Source organism: Pezoporus flaviventris, unplaced genomic scaffold, assembly GCF_033815535.1.
Source record: "Pezoporus flaviventris isolate CSIRO_AGI_PZ_B2104156 unplaced genomic scaffold, CSIRO_AGI_Pfla_v1 ptg000023l, whole genome shotgun sequence".
Taxonomy (NCBI): Eukaryota; Metazoa; Chordata; class Aves; order Psittaciformes; family Psittacidae; genus Pezoporus; species Pezoporus flaviventris.
In genome coordinates this window covers 14490063-14517474 of record NW_026892571.1, presented here as the reverse complement: position 1 = coordinate 14517474, position 27412 = coordinate 14490063, and the positions used below count along the sequence as shown (strand labels likewise).

Sequence of the window (27412 nt, the reverse complement as noted above, 5' to 3'; positions counted from 1 at the left end):
GGCTGTTGCGTGTGTGCGGTGAGAAGCGAGGGGTTATTCCAGCGGGAACCAAGCAGCAGAGCCAACAGCCAAAGTCCCGTAGGTGAAGATGTCGGAGGGGGCGTCCCCTTGGTAGTCAGTCAGTGACAAACCCGACACGGGCAGGACCGCGCTTCAGCTGCAAAACACAAACCAGGAAGAGAAGGAGCTTGCTCCGACCATCGCTTTGGCAGAGCATCCCTCTCCTTATCACCTGCATCGTCCCCTCCTGCCCCCCACTCCCCATCCCCGGAGCCTCACAGGGGTTACTGCGGTAGGACCGAGGGTGCACCGGATCTGTGGAAGTGGACAATTTGCCATTTGCCATCCCGGCGGTGCCAGATGCGGGTCTCCTCGGACTGGGCAGTGCGGGGAATCCCTCCCGCGTCCACATACTGCGTGATGCGGATGTAGGCGATGCAGGCGGACTCGTCTCCCATCAGGTGGATGTGGGGATTCAGGATCGTCGTGTGCACAGGCTTGCTGTTCCGGGACCACACTGAAGAGGGCACAAGGACAAGTGGCTTTAGGCAGGGGAAAGAGTCTGGGTGGCTTTTGCAGTGCGGGAAAGGAAGATGCTTGGTTTAGGCTCTCTGCTTGGTGGGGCTGAGTCAGTGCTGCAAGGGTGGGCTCAGGATGGGTCCACCTAGCAAGCAGCTAACCAAACAACTCCTCTGCATGCAGCCTGTCCCCAGCTGACCTAACAGGCTTGATTCTCCTCCTGCTGGAATCTTCCAGATCAGCCAGAGATGCTCCCAAAACCACCCTTACCCTCCTCTCTGCAGGAAGCTGATGGAGATCAAGACACAGCCGGGCCCATGGGAGGTGGGAAGGGTCCCTCAAGATGCAAGGGGGCTGCTTACGGTTTTCGAAGTAGAATCGGTGGAAATCCAGGCCTTCCACGAGGTTGCCCAGAGCCTCGGGCTCGAAGGCAGTCATGCCAGGGTCACACATCTTCCTGGGGAGGTAGCAAGGGGAGAGAAAAGGGAGAGGTTATCTCAGGCATGGGACCCTGCAAGCCCATGCTCAGGATGACTCCCTCAGCAAGTAATTCAAGCAGAACACTGACCTCAGCCTGGTATGCTGTATGAAGCCCACCCCACCTCTCCTCCAGCCCGCTGACTGCAGCCGGGACCCCAAGCAGGCAGGGTAAATTCTCCATCATTCACCATCTCAAATTAAACCTCCCAAAACACGGCTATCTTCTTTGTAAGAAATAAAAACAGCAGGGAAACAGTCATATTCTCTGCTCTGCATCAAAATATCCCTGCTGTGATTCTCTGAGGCAGGGATGAAGACCTGCACTCGCTCAAACAATGCTAATTAAATAGGCCTTGGACACAGAAGGGTACTCTGAAGAGCATCAGCTCAGCAAGTAGAAAGCAGTTATGCTTCCAAACAGCCTGTGGCAATCTGGATATAATGGATACCATGGATGCAATGTTCCCTCTTCCACCATAAATCATGTTTACAGTTAGTTATTCATCCTTCTGCAAACCAGAAATAGGCTCATCTATAATAATGAGACCAGAGAGCTGTGGTCAGCTTAGTGTGAGAGAAGCACCAGGTTTGGAAACTGATGTCCCCTGCCTCCCGGTTTCAGTGCCACACTGCCACAACCTCGCCACCCTGGGCAGCAGCAAAACCTCCTGGGCTACACTTCCAGTGGAAGCACCCACTCTGGGAGGCTGAGCCCACACCCCGATCCAACCCCATGCTGAGCATACTCACGTGTAGGACTCAAAGTCACCATTGCTTATTGCTTCGATCAGCTGCTCTGTGACTTTAATGATTTCTTGCTTCCGTACTGTTGGTGTAAAGAGAAACAGGAAATAAAAGGAGAACACAAAGCAGAAGTGCTGGTGTTGGAACATCAGTGAGAGCTCTTGTTTTCATTAGAAACAGACCGCATGGCTTTGGGGGGCTTTGGAAACTGTCCAGGGAAAAAGCAGGGGAGTGACTTGGGAAAGAGATGTGGGAAAGGGCTTTCACCCCTGAAAGTCAGGGCAGCACAGAAAACCCCTGTATTTTCCTAAAGAGCAAAAGGTTTAATCACAGAGTGGTGAGCTGCCCTTGGCCACTGTCAGCTCATCTGGGAAGGGACTGGGCTGCAAGGGCAGGTTTAGCTTCCTGGGATGCAGGAGGAGCTGTCAGAGGTAACCCTGGTCTTATTAACAACGCTCTGCTTCAAATGCAAAGGAGCATCATGCTTGATTTAATTCAAGGATTGAGGAGAGGGACACCCACCACTTCCCAAGCACCACCTGCCTTCCCCAGGAGGACTCATGTCCCATTAACCCTCATGTCAGGCCAAAGTCCATCTTGGTTTGTGCTGAGATCGCTTTGAGAGACTTTACAAATTAGCACTGGTACGTTATTCCCTGGGTTATTCTTAGAAAGCTGACTCTGGCAGGCAGGTGGGAGGCAGGGATTTCCCCTGGAGGCTATTCCCAAAGGGCCATTTCTTTTGGAGGAGCGGGTAGCTGGGCTGCTATCCCTGCAGATTCCTGCTATTTCCATGCCTGTTTTCAGGGAACATCCCTATTTTTGGAACACCCCATCCTCCTCACCATTCAGAGGATCAACATCTGAAAGGCCCAGAGGCAGCTCGATGGTGGTGGGCTTCTCCAAAGCCAGTATCTCATTAGAGATGGCCAGACTAACAACCCCGGGGCACCCTCTGGAGCATCCTGCCCGCTTCCCCGTGTGCCCCCACCGGTACCTTTGGTGTCTTCATCCTCGATGGTGGTGTTGGTGCTCTCCGACGATTCCTGAGCAAAGAACAGAAAGGAGGGACGGGGCGGTGAGAGGGGCCATCTCCCCACGCCAGGTGGAGCTCGTGTGTTCGACAGCCCCCCGAGTCCGACCCGACTGTGCCGACGGATGGAAAGCAAGGAAAACACCAGCAGGTCCAACCCGTCCTCAACCACAGCTCTAGGGCAGCGCTGGCAGAGCCCTCCCTGACCTCCACTCCTTGTAGCCAAGGGCACAAGAGCTGGGCTGTGGAGGGTCCCGTAGGAACGGCGCTGCCTTTCCTACCGACACCTGTGGGGACAGAGATGGGGCAGGTCCAGGGGGGTTTGGTGGGTTCCTAGGAGCGTTGCCGGAGGGGCAGGGAGAGGGGCTGTGCAGGGGTGGAAGACACCATGTTGACTGTACGATAAAGAGAGAGATGTACAAATTAACAGCGAGGAGGAGCTGGGATGAGAAAGAGGGGACTGTGCAGGAGTGAGAGAGACCACACTGACCGCAGAGTAGGGAGAGAAATGTACGATAAAACAGAGTGCTTCCAAGACCCACATGGACCATCGAAGGCTGAGACACAGCTCTTTCAAGAAACAGCTGAGCACTACACAGATTTTGGGGGGAAAGAGGGGTTCTGACCCCCTGTCTCTCTCCAGGAGCCCCATCAAGGCAACTCTGCTAGCGGAGCTAGAGCAATGGCTCTGCTAGCTCTTCCCAGCAGAGCCTTGCTTATGTATTACCCATAATACCCCGATGTAGGTTGGCAAGGTGTCCCATGACCATACAGTCCCCGCAGAGGCATGGAAGGTGTTTCTCCAAGGCTCCTTGGACCGATGCAGCCTGCAGACCTGAGTCAGGAGAACTGGGAGAAACGGCATGAGAACCCATCAGCAAGAACCAGGGCTGGCTTCCTACCAGCCGGTGGCCAGCAAGTGCCTGCACCAACACTGTTTATGGGGTTTGTGGGTGATACGGCTTTGAGGATGTTCCCTCCAACCCCGGTGTCCCTTCTTCCCTACCCCGAGGTAACTTCCAAAAACGGGGGGAGCTGGAGCATGTGGAGGCGCCCAGCAATATCGGCATTGAGGAAGACGAAGGACACTCACCATTAACTGAACGCTGGAACTGGACTTTCTTTTCTGGAAAAACAAGGAGAAGAGATGGAACAGGAAGAGACACAGAGTGAGAAAGGCTGAAAGCAGCACGTGAGAGGCAGCAGCTCCTGAGCCACCCTTCGTGGTCCTCTTGGAGGGTCAAACGAAAGGCACGGGGGGGGCAACCTGGTGCTCCTGTAGGGGTGTGCTGCAGGCTGTGGTGCTGGTGGTGCCATGCCAGCTCCCTCCCCATGTTCCTGCTGGCACCTGACCTGCCGCAATCTCTGGTGTTGCTCATCTCAAGGACCTGGCTAGTCCAAAAGGGAGTCTCCTAGGACTTGATGGCCACTCTGGTGGCTTTGAGACCAGGCCATCAAGTTCGCAGGAACAGGAGTGGGATGCTGAAAAGCTAATGCAGCTCCACCACCCTTCACCCTGTGTGTATGCCATACTGACATTTAGGCTCTGGAGCTGTTCTGGGTGCATCTGCCCATGCTGCTAACTAGTGCGGAGATGCTCAGTTAGCTTTGGACCTAGACCAGTACTAGTCTGGCTGGTTTAAAGCCAGCGTTTCTTTTGCTACTCAACCCCACAAGGCAGACACACCATGTGGGAAGCTGTCCTGAGCACCGGTCCAGTGCTTTAAATCAGGACAAGTCTCCTCCAAAGAGAAGACCTTATATTTATCTCCATTCCTGACCACTACCACTAGGCTTTAAGGCTTTGGGGTTGCATGACCCCATAGCCACATTTCTGCCTGCAACTCCAAACTACTTTTGGACTCTCCTTGCTGTGTTCTGCTTCGCATCTCCATCTTTAATCTGCCCAGGAGACAGGGGGATGTGCATGCTGGCCTCATGCCCTTTCTCCACCTCCAGCTCCCAGGGGATGAATCACAGCAGGCAGCAGGGAACACCAGCGTGCAGGAATTAGAGGCTGCAGTGCCAAATAGTGAAGTATTTACCAGCACATTTAACAAGGCACTGGCTCTTCCTGCTCTCACAGGGGAAAGCAGCACACAGAGTGCAAACCTCCTGGAAAAGCCCATGGAGCAACCCATTAGGGGGTATGTGTGGGCTGCAGTGTAAAAGCTGTTGCTATCCATTCCCCCTCACTGCTCCTTTCACATCCTAACTGGCTCCCCGCAGCAGCATCACTGAGTTTCCCCCTCTGCTGATGCAGCTCTCTCCTCCCTCACCAGGTCCTACTTTAATCCTCATCTCTCCTTCACCAAAACAACAGATGTCCTAAAGGGCAGCGTGAGCTGCAGTACTTCAGAAGGAACCTCGTGTGGAACAGAGCTGTTGGAGTGGGGCTGACAGCTTCTGCTACCCAAGGATGTGAGAAGGGGCAGCAAACTGCAGAAGTTTCAGACGCAACAGAATGCAACACAAAGCAGTGACCGCGTCGAGTCTGGACATACAGTAACAGGATGCGACACGGGGCAGTGAGCTCATTAATTTAGGACGGGACAGGATGTGACATGGGGCAGTGAGTTCATTAGTTTACAATGGGACGAGATGTGACACTACACAGGGCAGTGAAGGTATCGTAACTGCTGGGACCAGAAGACTTCCCACAGACCCCAGCGCAGGGCTCAAGAGGGAGTTTTGGTCCCATGAATGCTTTAGTAGGGGAGGAACCTCCTCAGGAGGGTGTTTTGAGTCCTCGGAGCTTGGGCTAGCACCATCCCCGTGCTGGAGGGCTGTGCGGGCAGGCTGGGAGGCAGCAACCTGCTGCCCACTGCATTGCTTTAGGCAGGAACAGCAGCAGCGGCTGCTCTCATGGGGATGGTCAGTCCAGCAGATTCCTCCATAAGGGGACACAACTCTTCCTGCAATGACCCACACCGTGTAGCCTGACTCACAGCCCTGCTCTGAGCAGGCAGGACCGTTCCCTTCCCACCCAGCCAAGGCAGGTTTCCACTTTCCTGCCTTGCTTTTTCAGCAAGATGGAAAGAAATGACCACCGACCAGTGATGCCCTGACATGTGCCAGCTGCCCATGGAGGGCCATCAAAGCTTTGTCCAGAGCACCCAGCCTCCCTGTGCCCCATGAGTGGGTTATGCTGTAAATCCCCCCAGATTAAGCATGGGAATGAGGTGGGAATGGTAATGCTGAGGGTGGCCAACATAAGCAACCTGTTGGGAATGAGTTTGCCTCTACTTTGTCTTCTCCTCTTCTACCTTCTGGCCATCTAGCCAGCTTGTCTCACCTCTCCTTACTGGAAAGGGGGCAATAGAAATGCAAACTCATTCTGCAGAGCCTGTACACCCTATTGAGCTGAGTGTTGGCTGGCTGGCTGCGCTCAGGGTGAAGCCTCCCTTGCTGCTTTCCACTCTCCAACAAGGGGCTGAGGACTGGGGATACCAACCAGCCTCTGAAACCAGACCCTCCTCACTGAGTTGTAGTGATGGGCTAGAAGCCTGTTTACCCAAACCAGCTATTTTGCTATAAGTGCCCCACTTCCCAGGATAACAGCTGCCCTCAAAGCTACTTTGAAGTCCAAGAGGGAGTGTCATTAGCAAGTTGGGCTGGCAAATGGTCTTCTACCACCACACCATCCCAGCAATGCTAGAGATGAAATTCAAGGCTGTCCCTTTCTGTTGGGCTGGGCCTGACGAAGCCTCTCCATGCACCAATCTCCTTTACAGCTTAAAAATGCATCTCCTGATGGCTCTCACAGAATCATATCATAGACTCATAGAATGGTTTGGGTAGGAAAAGACCTTAAAGCTCAGCCAGTTCCAACCCTTGCCATGGACAGGGATACCTTTCACTAGAGCAGCTTGCTCCAGAATTGTCTGTTGTGGAGCTGAGCCCAGGTTTGGAAGCTGTGCATGGTCTCAAGCCTTGCAGGCTTGTCCTGTCCCAGCTGCTGGGTCTGGAAGGAGTGGGAGAAAGACAATCCAGCCCCAGAGCCCTGACTCCACTGAGGAGAGCAGCAGCCAGCTGAGGGCTCTGCGCTCCAAAAACCCTGCTCCCCTCACAGCCCAGCAGCTGGGTGCCTGTGAAAGGGCCCGAGGAAGGAGAGCAGCCATGCTGCAGTCAGGCTCCCAGAGCTCTGCCTGACCTGTCCTGTGGTGGGGAATGTGATCACAGCAGCTCTCCCTGCTGGGTGATGGCTTGTGTCCATGAGGGAACAGGTAAGGAAAGACCTTGGGTGGACCATTCCTTCCTGCAGGAGTTTGGCAGAGCTTGCTAACCACTGCCAACCACCACATCTCCATATCATCACAAGAAACCGCTCAGCAGCAGGATTTTGCTGCCTCCAGGAGCCACCTTGTCATGGCCTGGCCCCACATCGGAGGGTCAGGCGAACCTGAGGGCTCTGCAGGCCAAGAAAACAAGCACCAGCTTGTTCTGAGAGCATCACCAAGCCATTTATTCTGCCAAGTATCACCAAGCTCCTTTGCCCTGCCTGCACTGGGCACAGCGGGCCGGCAGTGCTGCTGAGAGGGCTGAAGACACCTATGTGCCACCCAGGAGCACCTCAGCCCTTGGGGACAGGATGGGACAGGATGGTGGGGATGAGCCCAGCCCCACCAGCCACACACTGGGGTGAGCAGGAGATGCAGCCGTCCATCTCACTTGATGGGTGAACCCCATGTCCCCTGTCCCCTCTCCTGGTCCATCCTCTGCCTCTCCCCTTCCCTGGGGGTCAGCAATGAAACGCTCTCCTCTCTCCCCTCTCTGGGTGCGCTGGGCACTGCCTGTCCTGGCAGGAGCCGAGCACGGGGACACACGGGGACAGCCGGGCCAAGAGCTGCCCTTTACAGCACCGGGTGCCGCGGGGTCCGGCGCTGCACGGAGACCCCACCGCAGCGCCCCGCAGCAGCGGAGGGCAGGCGGGACAGGGCGGCGGGGAGCGCGCTTACCTTCACGCCGTCATTCTTCTTGTTGCCGCCGCTCTTGCCTCCTGGAGAGAGGAGGAAGGAGATCAGGAGAGCCAGGCAGGGCACCAGGACCAGCAGGGCGAGGAGCAGCAGCATGGTGCCGGGCGGCAGGATCCCTCGGGAACACCGGCGCTCGTCCTCTCTCCAGCACAACCCTCAGGGGTGACCGTCCCGGCCTGCCCCGGTGGCCCGGGCCAGGGGCATGCCCCGTCTCCTCGCGTCACACTGCGCGCTATGGGGGGGCCGCAGGGCTGTGTGCGGGGGGTGCTGGTGCCCCAGCGTGGTGCAGCGCTGTGGAATGGGCTCCCCGCCTGCCGCCCTCTAATTTTAGCCCCACGCTGCCGGGATCATGTGCTGCGGGGCCGCCGACAGCTGCAGCCATGCTCTGACATGGATGGAAAGCAGGAGCCTGCCCCAGCGCCCACCGCCCGGCCCTCACAGGGACACCCTGGGATCGGAGGGGCTCAGCGCCATCCCCTGCCGCGCTGTGAGTGGGACAGGCAGCGCGATGAGGGATGCTTTTGAGTTTCCTGCCCTTTGATGCTGCGTGTCCCGGCGGCGCGGGGGCTGACACCGGATCCCCCCAGCTGCTGGGCTGCTCCAGCCCCACCGCAAGCTGCCCACAAGTGCTAAATGTGGGACCAGCACGATCCCCCCATGACAAATGCAGATACCAGCCATGGACACAGCCCCAGCACCCAGTGGGGCCACAGCTCCCATCTCCTACACCTCGCTCCTGGGGTGCCTTGGCAAAGCACCCATCTAATACCAAGCAGTCCCGTCAGCATGCCAGGCTTGGCTGGCTCATCCCATCACTGCAGCACCTCTTCTGGGGCCATCCACAGTGGTGGGGAGGGCTGGAAGTGACAGCAAGAGGATGAGCTCTGTGCCTGGGAATGGCCAGGATGCACTGAACCCTGCCTGTGGAATCCTATCTGCAAGGCTTGCTCTGAGGCAGTAGAGTGTCCCCAAGAGGACCCTGGGGCAGGGGAGCTTGTGGATGCACCATTACCTCTTGCCATGCAAAGGTTGGCTCCTTGCTCTGCTCCTGCGTCTCTATGCAGACTTTGGGATATAGGGAGCAGGAGGAGATCCCTGCAGGATCAAACCCAAGGGACCCTGCTGCCATCTGCCTGCAGTGGAACCCAGGGAGCTTTCCAGCACTTTCATGGTGTGGAGGATGCTCTCCAGAGCCAGAAACATCTCTAGGAGGACACTAAACCAGCTGCTTGAGCCCTGGCTGTCCTCAGCACCCACATCCTTACCCTGGCACAAGCCAGATGGTTGGATGTAGACTAAACCTCTGGTGATCACTGTGCCTCAGGCAGACACCTCTTCTCTTGCATCTCAACCCAGCCTGAAGGTACCAGGTAACATGGCCTGGCCTAGCATCAGGCTGCAACCTCAGCCCCACTGTAACACCAGAGGCAAAGCCAGCTCTCCAGACCCTATAGGTTTGCCCTGTAAGACAAGGAGGTGAGCCCCGGAGACGGCACCTACCGGAGAAATTCCTGGTGGCCAGCATGGTGGTGAGGATGGCCCCCTGAAAGACACAGAAGGCAGAAGGAAAGGGTGTGCTGGGTTCTTGCCCCCTTGCATCCCTCTGCTCCCCCCAGCCTTAGGGATAGAAAGCCCTGCTCATCACCTGTCCCCAGCCACCTCGCTGGAAGGAAACAGGCCCACGGGATGATATCCTCCTCCTGCCATCAAAAGCATCCCTGGGTACCCGACTCCACATCCTCAGCATTGGGTTGCATGCTCCGAAACTGCCTTTCCTCCAGGATTAAAGGGATATTAAATATCCCCAGGACACATTTCAGTCTCATTCTACCTTGCCCTGGATGTAGCACGACTCCACTGACCGGGGCTGGCAGCAGGGGGAGGCACCGGGAGCGGAACCGGATTTCATTGCAATTAAATCTGCGCCAGCTAAGTGCAGCAGGACAGGGATTTTTCATGGGAGCCACGCAAAGATCACCACCACAAAACAACATTCATAAACATGCTTCCCCTTTTCCAGACGAGGCTACCAACTAACTGCTCAGTGAATAATGGGATTACTTCGGACTGATAGCTTGCAGTAATGAATTACTATTTTGAAGTGTGTGCCTGAACTAATTGGATTACTTGTCTAGCCAAAAAGTAATAATAGTTTATAGCCAGTTTCTTTCCTTGATAATCCTGTTAGTGGCCTGCAGCTGTACTGCTCTGTGCCACATCACCTCCAGGCCTGGAGCGCTGATGGCTCTGATCGTGGCACAAAGCAGAGCTGTCCCATTCTGTGTCTCCAGCTCTGGGGGAAGCACTGTGATGTCCAGAGCCTGTTCCCAGCACTGTGCTGAGGCTCAGAAGCACCAGGAAGGTGGGTGCTTGGCAGTGAAGCCTGGGGAGACGGTGATTTCAGAGGGGGTCCAGGCTGCGGCACATGGCAGCATCCAAGAAGGGGAAGCTTGTGGGGATGCTGGTGCGGATGAACCAGAGCTGTTTGCCTGTCTATGGATCACTTTGCTCCCTGCCTGCCCAGTGGATTGCTCATCATGCAAAGGGGCTTCCCTGTCCCTCTCAGATCCATGTCCTGCCCCACAGAGGAGCTTCCTCAACACTGACTCCAGTGGCAAAGTCCTCACCTCGGTGCCCAGGGCAGCCGTGTGTCTCAGTGCTTTCCTTCACCATGGCTTTCCTCTAACCCCAGTCAGATGCAGCCACCACTGCACTCAGTCTTTTTTCCCCTCTTTGCAACGGGGCTCCCCAAATGTCTGTCACCCCCATGGCACCACCCTGTCCTTTCCCACATGGGGAACAAACCCACCATACATTCTACAGCCAGTTTGGAGAGTACGAGAGTTACCTTCAGCTTCCTCCGGGCATTGAACTTCTTCAGGCAATCCACCGTCTCCTGTCTGTGCATGCATGATGCCACAGTGGCACGGTGCTGGGGGGAGAGAGACACGGCTCAGAGCAGGTCCAGGGTGGGAAGAGGCTCCCCCAGCCCTGCTCTCACACACATGTACATGTGTGAGATCTCCCGTGCCCAAGGCAGAGGCCAGAGCTTCCTGCAGCAGCAGCAGCAGGAGATGAAACTTTAATAGGCAGCAGGAGATCACAGCTCTGGAGTCAGCAGGATCTGCTCTGGCAGGGGGGGGTGCATTAACCCCTCGCCTGACCAGTCAGTGTGCTCTGGGTCTGCACATGGTGTAAGATCCCAGGGTTAAACCCATGGACTCCTCCTGCCTTTAGGTGCTGATCCAGGGTGAGAACCAGCACCTGGAGCAGCAGGGTGCAGCGAGCAGAGGGGAGGTTGCTGATGGGGTGTGTGGATGGGTAAACATGAGCCTGCTCCCATCATCCCTGAGGAAAGCCCCCCCCCCCCCCCCCCCCATAGCACACTGTAGTGCCAAGGAACCAGAATGTCCCCACCAGGGCTGGGAACATGTGTGTCTCTCCCATCACCAGATCCCTGGGGACATGCTGTTTGCATTCACACTCCCGGCTTTTCTCTGCTGCAAAGCCTCAGGGAAAAGACTGCTCTGAGAGCACTGGGAGGAACCATGCCAGGAACCATCTTCCCAGGATGGAGAAGAGAGCCAGGCAGTATGTTTGATAACATGTGCTCCCGGTGAGATGTTCCCCTCTTGTGAACCCCCACATCTCCAGATCTTCGATCTTAACCACTGAGTGCCACCAAACTCACTGATATCCAGGGATGCTTCAGAGCCTCTGCTGCTGTGATGCGCTTGGATGGGTTTATGGTCAGCATCTTGTTGATGAGATCTTTTGCTTCGGGAGTCACTGTGTCCCACTCAGGGGAGGGGAACTGCCAAAGCAAAGGGACTAGGGTGAGAAACTGCAGGGAGCAATAGAAGGAGCAGAAGCCTGTTGAGTTGATGCTCCTGCAATCCTTTGCTCCTGCCTATGGGACAGGGTGGGGAGATAGTAGCAACTGCAAGGAGCTGCCAAATGGAAAACTGAAGAGCAGGAGTGGAGGGAGAAAAGTGGAAGGCCCAGGATGAGACCTATCTGTCCTGCAAAGTGGAACTGAAACAGGTCAGTGTGCACATGGGCACGGCAGCTTGGACGGAGCAGAGGAAGGAAACTTGCTCCCATCTGTCTGAATTTGTCCTGGTTGCTCTTCTGGAGCAGCAGGCTGCAGGGCAGGGACAGCAGGAGAGAGGGAACACTGAAAGGGGGGAGCAAGAGAGACCCACTCACATCATAAGCCCCAGCCTTGATCTGCTGGTAGAGTCGGTGCTGGTCTTCATCCCAAAAGGGCGGGTACCCAACCAGCAGGATGTAGAGGATGACGCCTGCCCAGGAGAGATGTGGGATCAGTGGGAGAGTTCATTGTTGGAGGTATGAGCAAACTGAACCGAGGGAATGGCCCAACTCAAGCAGAGGAACCGAGACATTAGGGGAACGGGAGGATTTGCTCCCTGATTAAGGAGCAAAAGGCTTGTTGGTGGGTCCAGCTCCATGCTGATGTGTTCAGCAGCTGGGGAGATACACGGCAGCCACCATGCACAGCCTCAAGCTACGTGCCCTGGCAGGGCTAGGCAATGCCTCCTCCCCGTTGTGAGTGGAAGAAGGCTCCCCTGTGGCTGCTGCTGTGCCACTTCCTGGGTGAATCCTCCACCCTGACCTCCTGAGACGTGTCTAGCAACCGTGACTCAGTACATGCTGGATGAACAGCCTGCCTCATCCCACGCAGCCATCCCGGCCCTCTCCTGGCATTTCAGCCCCGGTCTCACTTACCACAAGCCCACAGGTCCACGGCTTTGCCATAGGGATCCTTCCGGAGCACCTCGGGAGAGAGGTATCCCGGGGTGCCAGCGAAACCTGGGACAGACAGCCCGTCACACACTGCCAGGGCGCAGCTCCCACCCCACACAGCTCACCAGCACTGCCATGAGAGCCAAGAGCCCTGGTCCTGGCACATGCCAACCCATCGGGACAGGCACCCTCCCTCCAGAAACCTCTGTTTATCCCAAAAGCAGAGCAAACCGTGACACCCCAGGCTGGGGCATCAGTCTTGAGTGCTCTGCCGTGCACATCCAACACTTGGAAGAGGCTTTCCTCCACCGGGGTCTGTCCCTGTTGCTGGCTTATCCGGCTCACCAGGACATGTTGGTGACCCACCAAGTCCTGTGGAGCTGTTTGCCTGTGCCTTGGATCAGTACTGGGCTGTTTCCAGGGGCTCAGCTGGAGCCATCAACCTCTGCCTCCCAGGCTGGTGCTGCCAGGATGCTCCCATAACCCGGAGTCCAGTTCCAGGGGATGTGCATCCCTCCTGGAGCATCCCCTGACCAAACAAGGACTGAAGCATGCCCCACCTCAGCCAGTCCTACTCACCAAACCATGCTTGCTGGTCCCCTTCCACCTCGATGGCGAGGCCGAAGTCAGCCAGCTTGACGGCAGCACCCTTCAGCTTGGATGCCAGCAGCAGGTTCTCGGGCTGCAAGAGGAGAAAGTAGTTGAAGAGGAGCAAAACATGGACTACAAGGACCTCTCTAGCCCCTTTCCCTTGTGCTGTTTCACCCCAGAGCTGGTCTTTGCTGTGTGGCTCTCCAGAAGCCCTACATGCTGTTCTTCGCTACTGTTTCAGTTGCCTTGGAGGACACTGGGCATTGCTCCACAGGGTTTTGCATGGCATACGGGGTTCACAAGCAACTCCCCTGCAGCTCCTACCTTGAGATCCCGGTGGACCACCCCCATCTGGTGGCAGTGCAGGACGGCCTCCAGGATCTGCTGGATGCAGTGGCTGCAGGAGAAAGACGAGAGCTCAGGGAAATGCCAGCAAGGCAGAGTTCCCTTTGACACTTCTGCTTGGCTGCATTTCACCCCCTGCCCCTCTCCCCATCATGCGTCCCACCAGCAGCCCTGTAGCACAGCTCACTGTCCCCCTCACCAAAAGCCACACCACCATAGAGAGCAGTTGTAACTGAGTAAGATAACCAGTCACTGTGAGCATGGAGGTACAGCTGATCCCATGGGGTCCCCATAGAAGCAACAGCAGAGGGGACCTGGAGACCAGTGGTGTAGTCCCAGTGTGAGCCCAGACTTGGTCTCCAAACCCAGATGTGTTCCTCAAACACAGAGGTAACCTTCACTTCAGCCCCATTTCCCTGGCCTCCTCTAACACGGGTGGCTCTTGCTGTGTCTGTTGGCTTTGTATCTAGTTCATCAAACCCCATCTCTCCTGCACGCATGAGAAAGGAAGGGAAAAAGACCAAGGCGATGATCACTTTGCTCCCAAACAGCTGTGTGCAAGGCAGAACGCCTTTATTTACATGTATTTGATTTTATTTGCATGACACTAATAAGTGGATGAGTTGTAACTGGATTCAGCGCAGGCAACCCATTAAACGAGATTGCTTTCTGCAGTATTTCCACGCAGACAGAGCTTACCACTCCCTTGGACATTTGTATGGGCTATGCTTATCCTGGGGGCAAAGCCAAGAGGCACAGCAATAGCTGGAGAGCCCCTCACACAAATGAGGCTCCTGCTGTCCCGTGGCCAAGCTGCATGGACTGAAGGGGTGGCTCAGATGGTCCCAGCCCCTTGCCTTTGCAGCAGAGTACCTGGTGCCAGCAGGACGATGGGAGGAAGCAGAGCTCCAGCACATCCTCCCACCCAGCCTGTCTTTACTGCTCCTCCTTAGTGCTTGCAAGTGGTAAATGCCAGAGAAATGCTTGCAAACGACGGTAGTGCAGCTGCGAGTGGAAGGGGTGAGGACTGTGCAGTGTCTGTGCTATCACGCTTCTGGCTGGGGCACCAGCATGGTGCTGGGCTTTCCCCCTGCCAGACCAGAGAGCCTTGGTCCTTCACAAAGACATGAGATGTGTGCTGGGCCATCAGGCCGGGGAAGAAGGATGCTGCAAGTGATGGCTGGCAGAAGCCTTATTCAAAGGGAAGCCATCCCTGCAGTAACACACACACTTCTTGGCGCAGGGGCTGAGTGAGTTAAAAAGAGTTGGGTTTGTGGTTGGTTTTTTTCCACTACACATCTGGTTTATGTGGATGTTCTGCAGAGCGGCTGTAAAACACCTCCCAGCATGGAAGGAACTTGTGCTGTGCAAGCCAGACACGCAGGACCCTGGGAGGGAGCAGCTCACAGGAGAAGGGGACAATTGCTGTCCCCTCCACAGCCCGGTGTGTGTCCGTGCTCACCTGGCATCCGCTTCGCTGTAGTATTCCCTGGCCACAATGTCCTCAAACAGCTCCCCACCAGTGACCCTGCAGGAGAACAGGGCAAGTCACACTTGGCCATCTCAAAGCGCTGGACTGATTTACAGCACACTCAGTGCTGGCAAACCCCTCCAAAATACCACTGCAGCATGCACAGGGGGAGCATTGGGTGTGCAGGGCACAGACTGCCTTCTGCCCAGCTCAGGGGACCCAAGCTTGACTCAAACCCAGCCTGTGGGAAGGTTTTGGGTGAGGTGACGGATGGGGGAGAGCTTGGGGGGGCTGTGGGATGCAAGGGTGCATCACCCTGGGGTGGAAGCACACAGCTGCCAGTGGATTAAGAGATGCATTTGACTATTACTCACAGGTCAAATATCAGGTAGTGATGGCCCTCTTCAGAGATGCTGTCATGGAGCCGCACTGCAGCAGAGACAGAAGGGGTATGGGGTATGTTTGTCTCCCACCCTGCACCCCTTTGCTCCCCTTTGGGCACAAGCAGGAGCTGGGGAAGGGCAGAGCGGGGCTATTCTTCCTCTTGCTGTTGCTGCTGGCTGGACCCCAGCACGTCCCCAGCCTCGGGCAGGGGTGCAAGGCTCAAAGGTCACATCCAAATCAGGGACTGACGGGACTGGTGCCTGGCTGAGGTCCCGGGCAGCTGCTGGGCTATCTTGGGTCCTGGGCAGGCTGCAGGAGCAGGAGCCTCAGCCCTCTGCCCCATCGGGGTACAGGGAGAGCTCAGCCAGGGCGCTGGGCTGCCAGCCCAGACACTGACACTGCTCTTGTTTCTGCTCATGACCTTCCTTTCCTCCTTGGGCAGTCTCAGGTCAGGGATACCCAGGAATCACCATGTGATAAGTTTCCTTTGGAGGTAGTGCTCTCCCTGTCTCCCATCTCTTCCTGTGGGGCCGCATCTCACCCCGATCATCACACCAAGGGTCACACCATGCCAGGTATAGGCTGGTGCAAACCTGTCACCCTGCAGCAGGTTCTGGTTATTCAGGCTTAGATTCCCACTTGGATGCTTCCCCACTGCTGGCCTCTGCAGACATCCCCTGCACTCCAAAACCTCTGTCTGCTCCCTGGTTTTCTCCAGCACATAATCCCAGCTTTTCCACCTTCCTCTGCTGGAAGAAACATATTTCCTCCTGTTTCATCCTTCCTGGGAGGGATTTGAAGGTATTGCACCAGGGATCCTGCAGAAGCCAAAGTGTTCAATGGGGGATTAGGTGGGTTCAGTGCGGATAGGGTCAGTGTAATGATAAGCAGATGGTCCGGATACAACCCCTGCTTTGGGAAGCCCCATTGCCTGTAGCTGCCAGGAGCCAGGAATAAGGTATAAGAAAGAGCAGCCGCTCTAAATATAGCCTGATCCTACAAGTATCTGTTACTGGCCATAGTCACAAAGAGCTGTGCTGGCCAAACCACTCCAGCTCAGCACCAAAAGCCAAGGCAGGGGCAGGACACAGCTTCAGGACTGAGAGTCAGAAGGTTTAACCTGGAGTTAAACCTCCAGGGCTGGGTGTAGCCAAAGTTTCCCCAATAAGGAAAGATTCCATGAGGAAAAGCAGCTTTGGGAAACCACAGCTCTCCCTGATACATCACCCAGTGCCGTGGATGTGCTGCAGGTCCTGGAGCTGCCCTCGACCACCCATGCGAGGCACAGTGCAAAGCACAGATTGGCTCCTCCAGGATCACAGCCACAACGCAGCATTCCCATAAGGAGATGAAGGGGCCCCTCCTCACAAGTAATGGGCCAGCAAAGCCCCTCAGCAGCTGGGATGCTTCTCCTTGGGAGAGATGGAGAGCTGTTTTCTGCCTTGCCTTCCCCTTGCCCCCCGCAGCAGCGACTCTTCTTCCTCTCATTAGGGCTGGTCTGCAGTGGCAGAGCTCATTCCAGCTCCTGGTGGGTAATTAGCTGGCTTGTGCTGCATGCAAGGGAAGCTGGAGCCCAAGTTTCCAAGCAGCAGGAGCGGGGGGGGGGGGGGGGGGGGGGGGGGGGTAGGGGATGAAGGGACAGAGGGTGAGGGGTGGAGAAGAACCTCCTGGGTATAAATAGTGGAGATTGGGCTGTTAGCATCTCATGCCGTTAACCCCTTCCAGCCCTGTGCTTAGAGCAGGGGTGCTCTGAGCCTGCAATCTCTGCAGGTCATGGCCAGTGAGGTGTGGTGCAGGGATGAGGCAGCAGGGAAGGCAATGGGCTCCTCTATTTCCAGTATTTCTTGTTATTCACACACTTTACAGCACATTTCCTTCAGGTCTCAGCAATCCTTACATGCATTTTGGAGCAAAGGAAAGGCTCCAGATGCTGCTGTGACCAGGGCAGCCTTCACTTCCCACCAGGACTGCAGGGAATGGGGTCCTGCTGAAGCAGGGAATGAGGAAGGATGGAAGCTGGATCCTGCAGTGTCCAGCACCCCAGCAATGCAGGGCAGAGCTGCCACTCACCCGTGTGCCTCAGGCAGATGGAAGCTGACAGGCTCCTTCCAAACTGAAATATTTATGGAGCGGGAGCCGCATGGCTGGTCCCAGTGGCCCTGGGTCTGTCCCCCTTCATCTGCTGCAGGACATCTTGGGAAGGACAGATCCAGGCCACCGGGAGCAGCCAGGGGAGCATGGACGAGCTCCCAGCTCCTGGCTGCAGATTCCAGGGCTGCAGAGCTATTGTCCTACCCCTAAACGCTTTCCCCAAAGGATCCCACCGGGGTTGGCACACCCTGGGGTGCAGCGGAGAGGGGATTCATCCCCATTCCCACTGCCGAACCACCAGCATCAGCATCACTCTCAAAGACGGGGTTTGGGAATTCTTTTTGCTGCAGTTTTTTCCCCTCCCTTCTCTCTCTTTCTCTCTTCTGGCCTATTTTTGTCTTTTGCAGGGGCTCAGGAGTTTTCCTGAAACAGCTTTTCCGAAGGAGGCTACTCTCAGATGGACGGTCGGTGGGAAAGTCTTCGCTTCCCCCCGCCATCGCTCCTCCTACACTCCCCGTGCTGCTGCTGCTGCTCCAAGCTGCAGCCGCTTTTTGGAGCATGCAGAGGAACACAGCACCCGGGGAGCAGAAGAGGAGTAAAAATAGCCCCTTGCAGCCTGCTGGGGCCCCACTTCTCCCTGAGGAGCTATGGCCAAGTGGGTTAGATAGGACTGACCCCCCTGCGCGTGGTGGAAGCTTCTCCCCATGACCCCGTTTGGAGGTGCTGCCTCCCGTGAGGAAGAGGAGGGATGCTCTGCGGATCTACAGGGCAGGCACTGAGCCCCTTCTCCATCTCTGGGGTGGTGGCTGGAGCACCAGGGAAGGACAAACAGCCCGTGATGCTGCAGGCAGGGTTATGTTATTGATAGGGGCCCCCCAGCCCTGGCAGCATGAGAGAGCAGGGGGGCACAGAGCCAGCATGAAACAGTGGCACATTTGCCCGGCTGCTCGGCTGGCAGGCAGGGAAGGAGCAGGATGTGCTTACCGATGTTGGGGTGCTTCAGCAGGCGGCAGATCCGGGCTTCTCGTTCCAGCTTCTGGTGATCTGAAAGAGGCAACAGCCCTAAATTAGGGTCTGGGGAAGGGGATAATCTGCTCCCAGCTCCTGCCATGCTCTCTCGGATGAGCTGCCAGCACAGGGATGCTGATGGGGATAGAGCAGCTGGCAAGGAGCAAACCCATCCTTTTTCTGCTAAAGAAAAATGGGCCTGGGGACATGCTCAGCATCAGGGCCTAATGGACAGTATCCCAGCAGGGATGCAGCCCCCAGTCACCAACGCCACAGGCAGTCCTGGGCTTCGGGTGATCCCTCACCCTCTTCTCTCCCTTCTGTTTACTGAACAGCCCCCGATCACCTCCAGAATACCCCGGAGCTGCCCAAGTTATCACTGCCAGCAGCACTTGCTGTTTTCTCTAATGCAGTCAAGCACAAGCACTCAGCAAGGGCATTCCTGGCCCCGCATGGTACAGTTTGAACAGCTGAAGATAAAGCCGATCAGCGAGAGATGTCAGGCTGAAACGGGGCCATCCACTTCACTCCCTTCTCCATCCCCAGCCATTTCACATCACGTCTTTGCTTTCTTATATCACAAAACCCTGGCTCTGAAAATCTGCTTTGGTCTGGTGCTGGACTCCAAACAGGCAGCACAGGCCCATCTCCCTGGCTTCTGCCAGCCTCAGGGATGTGAGACAGCAGAGCTCTGGGTAAAGCAAATTGAGCTGAGCCAAAAAAGCCTCCTCTCTGGGGCAGCTCAGAATGATTTTCAAATCAGTTTGTTTCTTTTTCCCTGTCTCTGCACTTTTCTCCCTCCTTTTACCTGCCCCAGCCACCCTGCATGGAGGTGCCTTGTCTGGAGGCACTTCACACTACAGGGAACCCAGAAGTGAGGATATAATTAGAGCGGCTTGTCTCTCAGTGCTATCACTGTTACCTTGCAGGTTCACACCCCAGAGTCTCGCTCTGCATCAAACCAAACCTCAGTGTTTCTGATGCTGAGACATCAAGGCGCTGCAGCCCCTTCACTGCTGGGGCTGGAGCTTCCCTGGGGCTCACCATCACCCATGCAGCAACTGTGGGGCTCAGCACAGACGAGACATTCACCCTGGGGCTTGGGGTGGATTCTGAAGCCTCTGTTGGGATCTGCAAGCCAAAGGCTGGGACAGTCTTGTTGGCCTTGTTCAGCCCCCAGCAATGTTCCCCCGATGAGCAGCAGCCTTCCCAGGGTGGGACACAGCAACAGGGACAAGGCAGGGTTTAGGCTGTTGTTGTTCACAATGAAAATCCATTGTGGGGTGTAGAGCAGGGAGAGGATGGGGGAACGGTGTGACCAGTGCGGACAAGCACTTCTCTGGGCAAAGGGGAGCTGCTTTCTGCCCCTCTTTGCTCCTGCCTGACAGTGACCGTCGGTGAATCACTGATTTTCACTTTTTGCCTCAGTTTCCCCATCTACAACCTGGAGCCAAACGGGCCAAGGGGAATCTCGTCCGCAGCAAAGCTCCTTTGCTTGCTTAGAAGAAGGCAGAGATCACAGGAAAGGGCAGGGAATGTGACCCCCATCCCTTTCCCACCACAAACCGCCCGACTCAGCTCCATCTCCCTGGCTGAGCCGCGGCACCTTCAGCACCATGCAGCCCCCCCCCAGGCGCTGCCCCCCTCTTTGTACCCTCGCAATCTGTCACCACCAAAACGCCTGCGAAGGCAAAGCCGGGCACAGGCGGCTTGGCGGGAGGCCGGTGTGCTTTGATAAAGTGCAGACAGCACGGGGAGGGAGTGGGAGACCAGCGAAAACCAGGCAAAGAGGAAAATGGATCAGGGAGATGAAAGGGAGGAAGAGATGGAGCGCTTCCAAAGGGCAGCGCTGGGGAGCCAGGGGCACCCAGGAGGGTCTGGGAAAGGTGCTTATCCCTATGGAGTGAGGGCTGGGCACATCCCTGCGGGAGAGTGGCTCCTTGTTCGGCTTTGGGGATTCCTCGCAGCACCATTCCCGGTGTTATCGCGGCAGAACCGGGGGTTTCAAGGCCATCAGCAGAAGCAGGTGGTGATTTCAGCAGGGAAAATAACCGCGGTGAGGTCTCTCCAGGGGACAGAGGGACACGGAGCTGCGGCAGGGACAGGGCAAAGCCCGGAAGAGGATGGAGAGGGGCAAACTGGGGAAGCGGGAGAGCGGAGGCAGGAGGGAGCAGAGGGAGGGCGGCTCAGTCTGCTGCTCCAGGCGGCCCTGCAGGCCAGGAGGTGTTTGCTGCCCATCGCGCTGCTGGCCGGGGTATGGGCAGGAGCTGAGCGCCGACACCAGTGCAACCAGAGCAGACCCTGGACTGGGAGCCTTCAGCCTCAGAGGGAGGGGATGGTCCACATCCACAAAGAGGGATGCTGGGGAGAGCAGGGGGGAGCTCAGCACCAGTGCTGTGCCTCTTCGGCAGCACTGCAGGAGGGAGATTGCAAAGCACTCGTTTAATTTGGGGTCAGAAAGGAGTTTGTCACCGTTTTCTGCATCTCGGTTTTGCCATTGGAGGTGAGCAGCGGCATTAGGGAAGGAAACCAAGGAGGGAGTTAATGAAACCCTCGCTCGCTGCCGGCACTCATCCTGCACTCCCTGATGGACCCGGACAGGAGGAGCCAGAGCCAGGGGCACGGCAGCTGCTGTCCCATCCTCTCCATCCTCTTCATTGCAGCTCTTGCTGTCAGATACTCTGGGGCAGAGCGGTCCCTGCCTCGGGGCAAGGGCTCACTGAAGGTTTTCTGTGCTGGTTCAGCTCAGCCTTGCCCCGAGGAGCAGCCAGAACAGATCCACCAGTGCCTCTTCCAGCAGCAACATGCTTCACCAGAGCGATTAATGAGGGAGCAGCAAGAGGTGGGGGACCATCCCCGGGCAGAAATGAAACCAAACCCCCACTTGAAGGATCTTCCTATCTCATTGATGCAGGTACGTGAATAAGGGAACATGCAGCCCCTGAGAGGGGGGACAGAGGTCACCTCTGAGGGGTGATGCTCCCAAAATGACTGTGCTACCCAAGCACCCAAGGCTGGCAGCAGTTTGACCTGCTGCAGGGCTGTATCCATCACTTTGCTGCAACATGGGGGGGGGAGGAGGTATCTCAGTGAGAAGTGGGGTCCTGCAGCTCCACAGGCAGGTTGGGGTCTGGGACACCCCCAGAGCACTGGTATACCCATATGATTGGATGGGATGCAGTGAGCAGCCATGAAGACATCTCCTTGGGATGTTCACAGCTCAGTGTGTACCACACAGAGATAGGGTGGGATAAGGGGTTCCTCCACAGCACATTAAACACCCCCTGCCTTGCTGCACATCAAAGGCATCATCCCAAAACCATCCAATGGGGATAAATTCCTGGTCCAGAAACCCTTCTTGCCTCTCACCTCCCCAAAACCACCGTCAACACCTACCTCGAGCAGACAGCTTCTTGGTGTTGATGATCTTGGCTGCATACTCTTGTCCTGCCAACACCTTCACACATCTCCGGACAATGGAGAAAGCACCCCTGGAAAGACAAGAAGCCAGAGGGAGAAGTGAAGGGCTCAGCCCTGAACGTTCCTGTGGGGTGAAGGACAGGGATGGGGCTGAGTGCTGGGCAGGGAAGGGGCTAAACTGGCTTCCTTGCACCACTGTCCTTGGGGAATGAAAGGGTCAGGCACATGGATGAACACAGGATTTGCCTTTGGGACACCCCAGGCATCATGCACCTTTCCTCCTCCTCTCCTTCCCAGGCTCTGCCCTACCTATTCCCTCGGATGGAAGGGGCAGTGATTTACCAGGGATATTGGCTCCGAGGGACACCAGGATGGCTGCAGCCACCATGCAGCATTCTGCCACTTCACTTCAGTCTACGTGCATGGCTTTGCATGCTCTAGACCACGCGATCACAGCAGCACTTTGCAGAAGGGTGTGAGCACCAGCCGTGGGTGCAGGCCAGAGGTGCAAGGTCCCCCCATATGCAGAACTGGACAGGATCAGCACAGGGGACCTTGCAAGCCAGGACCGTTGCAGCAGAGCAGGATGGGTACTGCTGCTGCTTGCACACACATGAGCCAATGTGCAAGGGTCTCCTGGCAGGAAAATGAGTGTTTGGGATGCTCCAAAGAACCCTCTCTGCCCCCATACCCCACACCGCAAGCCCTGCCAGCTCACAGCACTGAGAGCACACCAGTGCGATGCTGAGAGCTGCGGCACTGCACACACACACACACACACACACACGCATGCTCCAGCCCTGCTGAGCACAACCTTTGTACCAGGTTCCTTCCCTGCCAAACCTTTCCAATCGCTAAAATAACAACTATCAAAAGCACTCCCACCTCCAGCCCCACCTTCCCCCCCCCAGCTCCCGCTCCCTGCTGAGGAATAAAAGGCCGCAGGCTGGCGAGCAGCAGCTGATAATTGATTTTAGTGGTGGGGGCGGGTGGAGATGGGCAATTTGGGGTTGAATGGGATCTTTAGGAAAACAGGGGAGCGGCGGGATGCGGAGGGATGGAGCTGGAGCCCCAGCGGAGCCGGCAGCCCACGCACCCAGCGCCGCCACGCAGAGCATCGCTCACGGCACGTGCCAGGGGAACAGCATCCCGGTGCTTCCCGGCCTCCCCATCCTGCTGTCTGATCCCGGCTGCTGGAACAGCTGAGCTGAGAATATCCCTGTAGTTTGAGGGGGGGGTAATTGGAGAGGGGGAGCAAAATGCTTTGTATCCAGCTTGCCATGGGTGCGGGAGATGGGAGCCCTCACCAGCCCTGCAGTGCCGCTCTCCCCATCCCGCTGGGAACCCCGCACAGCCCAGGACTGGGGGACTCCTGTGTATCCCTGTGACCCATCTTTCCTATTTTTTTCTCCTAAAGACATATGTGCTGCTCTTGCAGTGTCAGAAACGTCTGCAGCAGAGAGTGCAGGAAGCAGGGAAGCCCTCACCCATCCGCCCCAGCTCGGGGTCTCTGTTCCAGCCACAGGGTTTTGCTGCAGGACGTAACATGGGGTTAGAGGGACGTAGATGTCCCGGATGCCCTGGAGGCTGTGGGACCCATGGCCACTCCTGGTCCCAATGCCCACAGCCACTCACTCATCCATTTATTCAAACTAAACCAAATGGCAAAGAGGGAGCCGTGGGATGTGGGATGCAGCATCCAGGGATGGGATGAACTGAACTGGCACAGAAGAAGGTCTCACACCCCTGCCTGCATTCATGGCTTTTGGCTTCACTGGGCCTTTTTAACAGAAACCAAATGTCTTTTTGGGCTCCATGAAGCACTGGCAAGACCCTGTGAGCCCGGAGGGCAGAGGGGACACAATGCACTGGGTGCTGGACAACCTGGGTACAGCACACTTGCCATAGCCTCATCCCAGTCCTAGTCAGGTCCTTCAGGGAGTCCCTCCTTCACCAGGGGCTGCCTGCGGGCACTGCAGGGGATACCAGGCAGGGAGCTCAGCCCCATCTGGGTGCAAGAAACCCCTTTGGAAGGAGACGTGTCCTGCTCCCTGGCCATAGGCAGTGGTGTGGGTCAGTTCCCTCCTGGGGTGCTGGCTCTTTGGATGGACCCCAAACCTGTTGGCAGCTGGGGGTCCCCATCTCTACCTAGCTCCGAGATGGGGGATCCATCCCAGACGTGACAGCATGTCCCAGTTTTAGCACTGGACCACGAGTAGTGACCATGTCCACGTCCCCCCCATCGGCTGCCATTTCAGGGTGCCCCTGGACCCGCAGCCCAGCATCCAACCCTGTCCCTCCAATCCCGAGCTCCAGCACCGCTGCATCCCAGCCCCGCAGTCCTTGGCCCTTGGGCCAGGTGCGACCCATCCATGCCTCGGCCCCACGGCCTTCCCCAGAGCAGCAGCTCTGCCACGGGGCTGCTCTGCTTCTCCCTTTTTCACACCTTCCCTGCCAGCGCTGGGCTGCGCTGCTGCCGCCCTCCCTCTCTTCAACACCTCCTCCTCCTCCGAGGCATTTTATCTCCTCTCTGGAGAGCGCAGTGTGGGCTGGGGATTTTTTGTTCCTCCATGTTTGCTTTTTTCCCTTGGTCTCTTTAATTACCCCCATCTCCCGCAGCTCAGCTCAAACTGCTCAGTGCCGTGCTTGTCCCCAGCCTCACCCCCAACCTGCCATGGAGGCGGATTTGGAGGTGCTGATGGAGCTGCACCTCATGTTTGTCCTACTCCACAGGGGCCGTGGGCAGGATCCTTCCCCACTTGCTGCTCCCCACCTTCACCTGGTCCCCTTCTGCAAGCACGGAGCAATGGGGGGGATTGGAGTGGCCCATTGCTTGCTGGGCTTTGGCAGGCATGAAGGGGTGGGTTTTCCACAGGTCCATGTCCCCTGCTCAGTACAGATGCCTTCCCCATGCCTGGGAGGTGCAGAGGATCATGCCCCATGGGGCAGGCCCTGCAGACCCCTATCCACAAAGCCCCTTTGCGGTGCTATCATTTCATGTGTGGGACCTTAACCCCCTAACCCACCTGGGTGTCAGGATGGGTGACAGAGGAGGAGGTGCCAAAGGAGCATGGTGGGTGCAGCAGCCTGGCACCCAGCACCTCTCTTCCTGCCAGCCAGGCTTGGGGACACTCCATATGCCCCGCAGGGGACTGTCCCAGTCCCTTGGGGCAGCAAATTCAAGATGGACCCTTTCTGCTCTGAGCTCCTGTGGGATGCTGCTTCCCTTTTGGGTCTGGATGTAGGAGAGTTGTGCTGTCGCCCTGCTTCACCCCTGCCAGACCCCGCTTCCCGACCGGCACTGGGAGCATCTCGCTGCAGGAGGAATGCCATTTCCCACCGTGAGCGCTGCTGCAGCAGAGCAGAGGTGCAGCTTCGTCCTCATTTCCTTCTCTAAGCCCAGAAAGTGGAAATTTCCCCATGGGAAACTGCTGATTTTTGAATGTGCCAGGATGCGCTGGAACCCATCCCAGTGGAAAATCCCCAACCAGCTCCACAGTGCCTTGACCAGCCTGGAGAAACCCAGAAGCCCCTAAGCTGGGAACACACCTCGGTGCTGCGGTGGTACCTGTCCGCCGGAGTGGAGGGAAAAGCTGAGGGATGCTCCAAGCTGGGAATGCTGCCTGGAGCTCAGTCCCTGCATCACCCTAGGGGTCGGGTGGGCTGGGGTATGATGCTTACAGGGAGCTGGCACATGTTCCTTTATTCAGGAGCATATCAAAACACATCTGTCAACGAGGCTTTACACCGTGGTGCTGAGCAGTGTGGGCAGCCCCCGAGTCTGGGTGCTCAGCCCCCAGCGTCAGCACCCTCCTAGCTAAGTGCTGCATCCCAAACACACCCCGGTGCTCCCCATCGCTCCCGGCCTTCACGCTCCCCTGCACATCCCCGCAGCCACATCTGCCCAGGCAGGACACAGCAGCCTCCCCGCAGGCTCCCTGCAGCCACTGCCTCTCCTGCCCACCCCCTGCCACCACCTCAGAGCCTCAGAGCACGGAAAAGCCGAGAACCCTCTGGAAAAGCAGGTCCCAAATCTCACCTTGCCACCAACTCCCTATTCCCATGCCCGCAGTGCCAGCGGGGACTGTCCCCACTGCAGGGACCTGCTCCCTGACCCACTGCTCCCTGCCAGAACCGCAGTGCCAAGGGGATGGATGTGCACATCCTGGGACCATGCGTTCTGTTTGCATCCAGGGAGCTGCACTTTGTGCCACTGTTTGGCTGGGGTATATTGACAATGCTCAGACTGGCCCAAAGTCCTCCCCTGTTTCAACCTTCGATTTCTCCATCCTCATCCTCTCCTCACCCCTGTTTCACACTCCCACATGTGTGTGGGCACAGGTTTAGGCACAGGAGATGCAGGAATGCAAGGCTGGAGCCTAGGGATGGACACCACTGCACATCCAAAGCCCAGGCACCAACCACCCGGCACAGGCACCACATTGCCGAGCTGCTCCGATGGGGACGTGGCCACATGCCCCAGATTCACAAACCAGCTCCAAGAAAAGGCACAGAAACCAAAACACAGACACACGCCTGCTCACTCCTGCACCCGCTTCACAGCCACACGCTCGGAGAGACACGGAGCATCCCTCCCTCAGCCCCGCATGGAGGACCTGGAATCTCCTGGAATCCACCCTGGGATGCTCGGTGTCCCCCAGGATGCTGTGCACAGGCATTTCTGCTTGCACACACATCACACCCTGATCCAGGCACACACGATGACACCCGGAGCTGCCCAGCTGAGCCCTCCGAGAAGGATCAAGCTGTGGCTCACCCAGAGGGATGCTCACAGTGGGATAGGGGTGGGAGATGCCCCGACACTGTCCAAGAGCCACCAGGGGCTGCCGGGCAGGCTGGGTCTCCTGCAGAACCTCCAGACCCCAGTGAATCCACAGGGAGAAATCCCCTAAGGAAATGCAAGGGGCACCCGCGGTTTGGCTTTCCTCCTCCGCGGTCCTGTCCCTCCTCCCAGCTGGAGAAGTTCCCAGGGGAGCCGGCAGCACCCTCATTCGGGAGCGGCTTTTCCCTCGGAGTGGCAGCCGCCCCCTTCCCTGGGCAGCTCCAGCCCCCTGGGGTTGACCCCAGCTCCCAGCCGAGCACCCGAACTCGGGAAGGGATGGAGCAGGCAGCCCCCATCCTAACCCAAATCCCCCCCCCATCCTAACCGAAATCCCCCCCATCCTAACTCAAATCTCCCCGCACCGCTCCCTAGTGCGTTTACTCCATGCCTGTCTCCTTTCCCCCATCTCTGGCAGCTCCCAGCTGGAGCACAGCCCCACTCCGAGCATCCCATCCCCATCTCCAACTTACTTGCCCAGTTCCTCAAAGAGCTGGTACTCCTCGGTGAAACGATTGCAGGTGATGGTGGCCATTCCGAGGGGCTGGAAATGCTCCCTCCCCAGTGCCGAGTATGGGACAAGCAGCTCTCCTCTCGCTCCCTCCCTCTCCGTGTGCTCCCGGGGCTCTCTCCTCGCCGAGGTAAATAAGGGAATATGTTTGATTGACAAGCCCGGAGATAATGATGAGGGCAATTTGTCTTCTCAGCTTCACAAGCCTTCGTCAGCATCCCCGTCCCCATGG

At 57.0% G+C, this 27412-nt stretch overlaps 1 protein-coding gene across 2 annotated transcripts; it reads right to left on the bottom strand.

Annotated features, from left to right (window-relative positions):
• CAMK2A (calcium/calmodulin dependent protein kinase II alpha) lies at positions 1 to 27412 on the bottom strand. Of its 2 annotated transcripts, XM_061456895.1 has the most exons (19): positions 27143 to 27412; positions 21806 to 21900; positions 18386 to 18445; positions 15301 to 15355; positions 14918 to 14983; positions 13435 to 13507; positions 13099 to 13201; positions 12502 to 12585; positions 11962 to 12056; positions 11444 to 11566; positions 10601 to 10684; positions 9253 to 9295; positions 7735 to 7775; positions 3870 to 3902; positions 2741 to 2789; positions 1750 to 1825; positions 882 to 976; positions 280 to 517; positions 1 to 157 (listed from the first exon to the last, which is right to left on the bottom strand). In XM_061456895.1, exons 1-18 carry the CDS (start codon positions 27202 to 27204, stop codon positions 285 to 287), a joined length of 1470 nt encoding a protein of 489 aa, XP_061312879.1. In that variant the 5' UTR covers positions 27205 to 27412; the 3' UTR covers positions 1 to 157; positions 280 to 284. The 2 variants fall into 2 exon arrangements, with proteins under 2 accessions (XP_061312879.1, XP_061312880.1); XM_061456896.1 differs by lacking the exon at positions 3870 to 3902 and having other exon boundaries at positions 27143 to 27410.

Coding starts and splice junctions, on each gene's coding strand:
- CAMK2A (XM_061456895.1), bottom strand. CDS start 27,204: ATGGCCACCATCACCTGCAATCGTTTCACCGAGGAGTACCAGCTCTTT. Junction 12,586..13,098: donor GGACCAGCAAGCATGGTTTG/GTGAGTAGGACT, acceptor TGTCTGTCCCAG/GTTTCGCTGGCACCCCGGGA. Junction 7,776..9,252: donor GGCCACCAGGAATTTCTCCG/GTAGGTGCCGTC, acceptor TCCTCTCTCCAG/GAGGCAAGAGCGGCGGCAAC.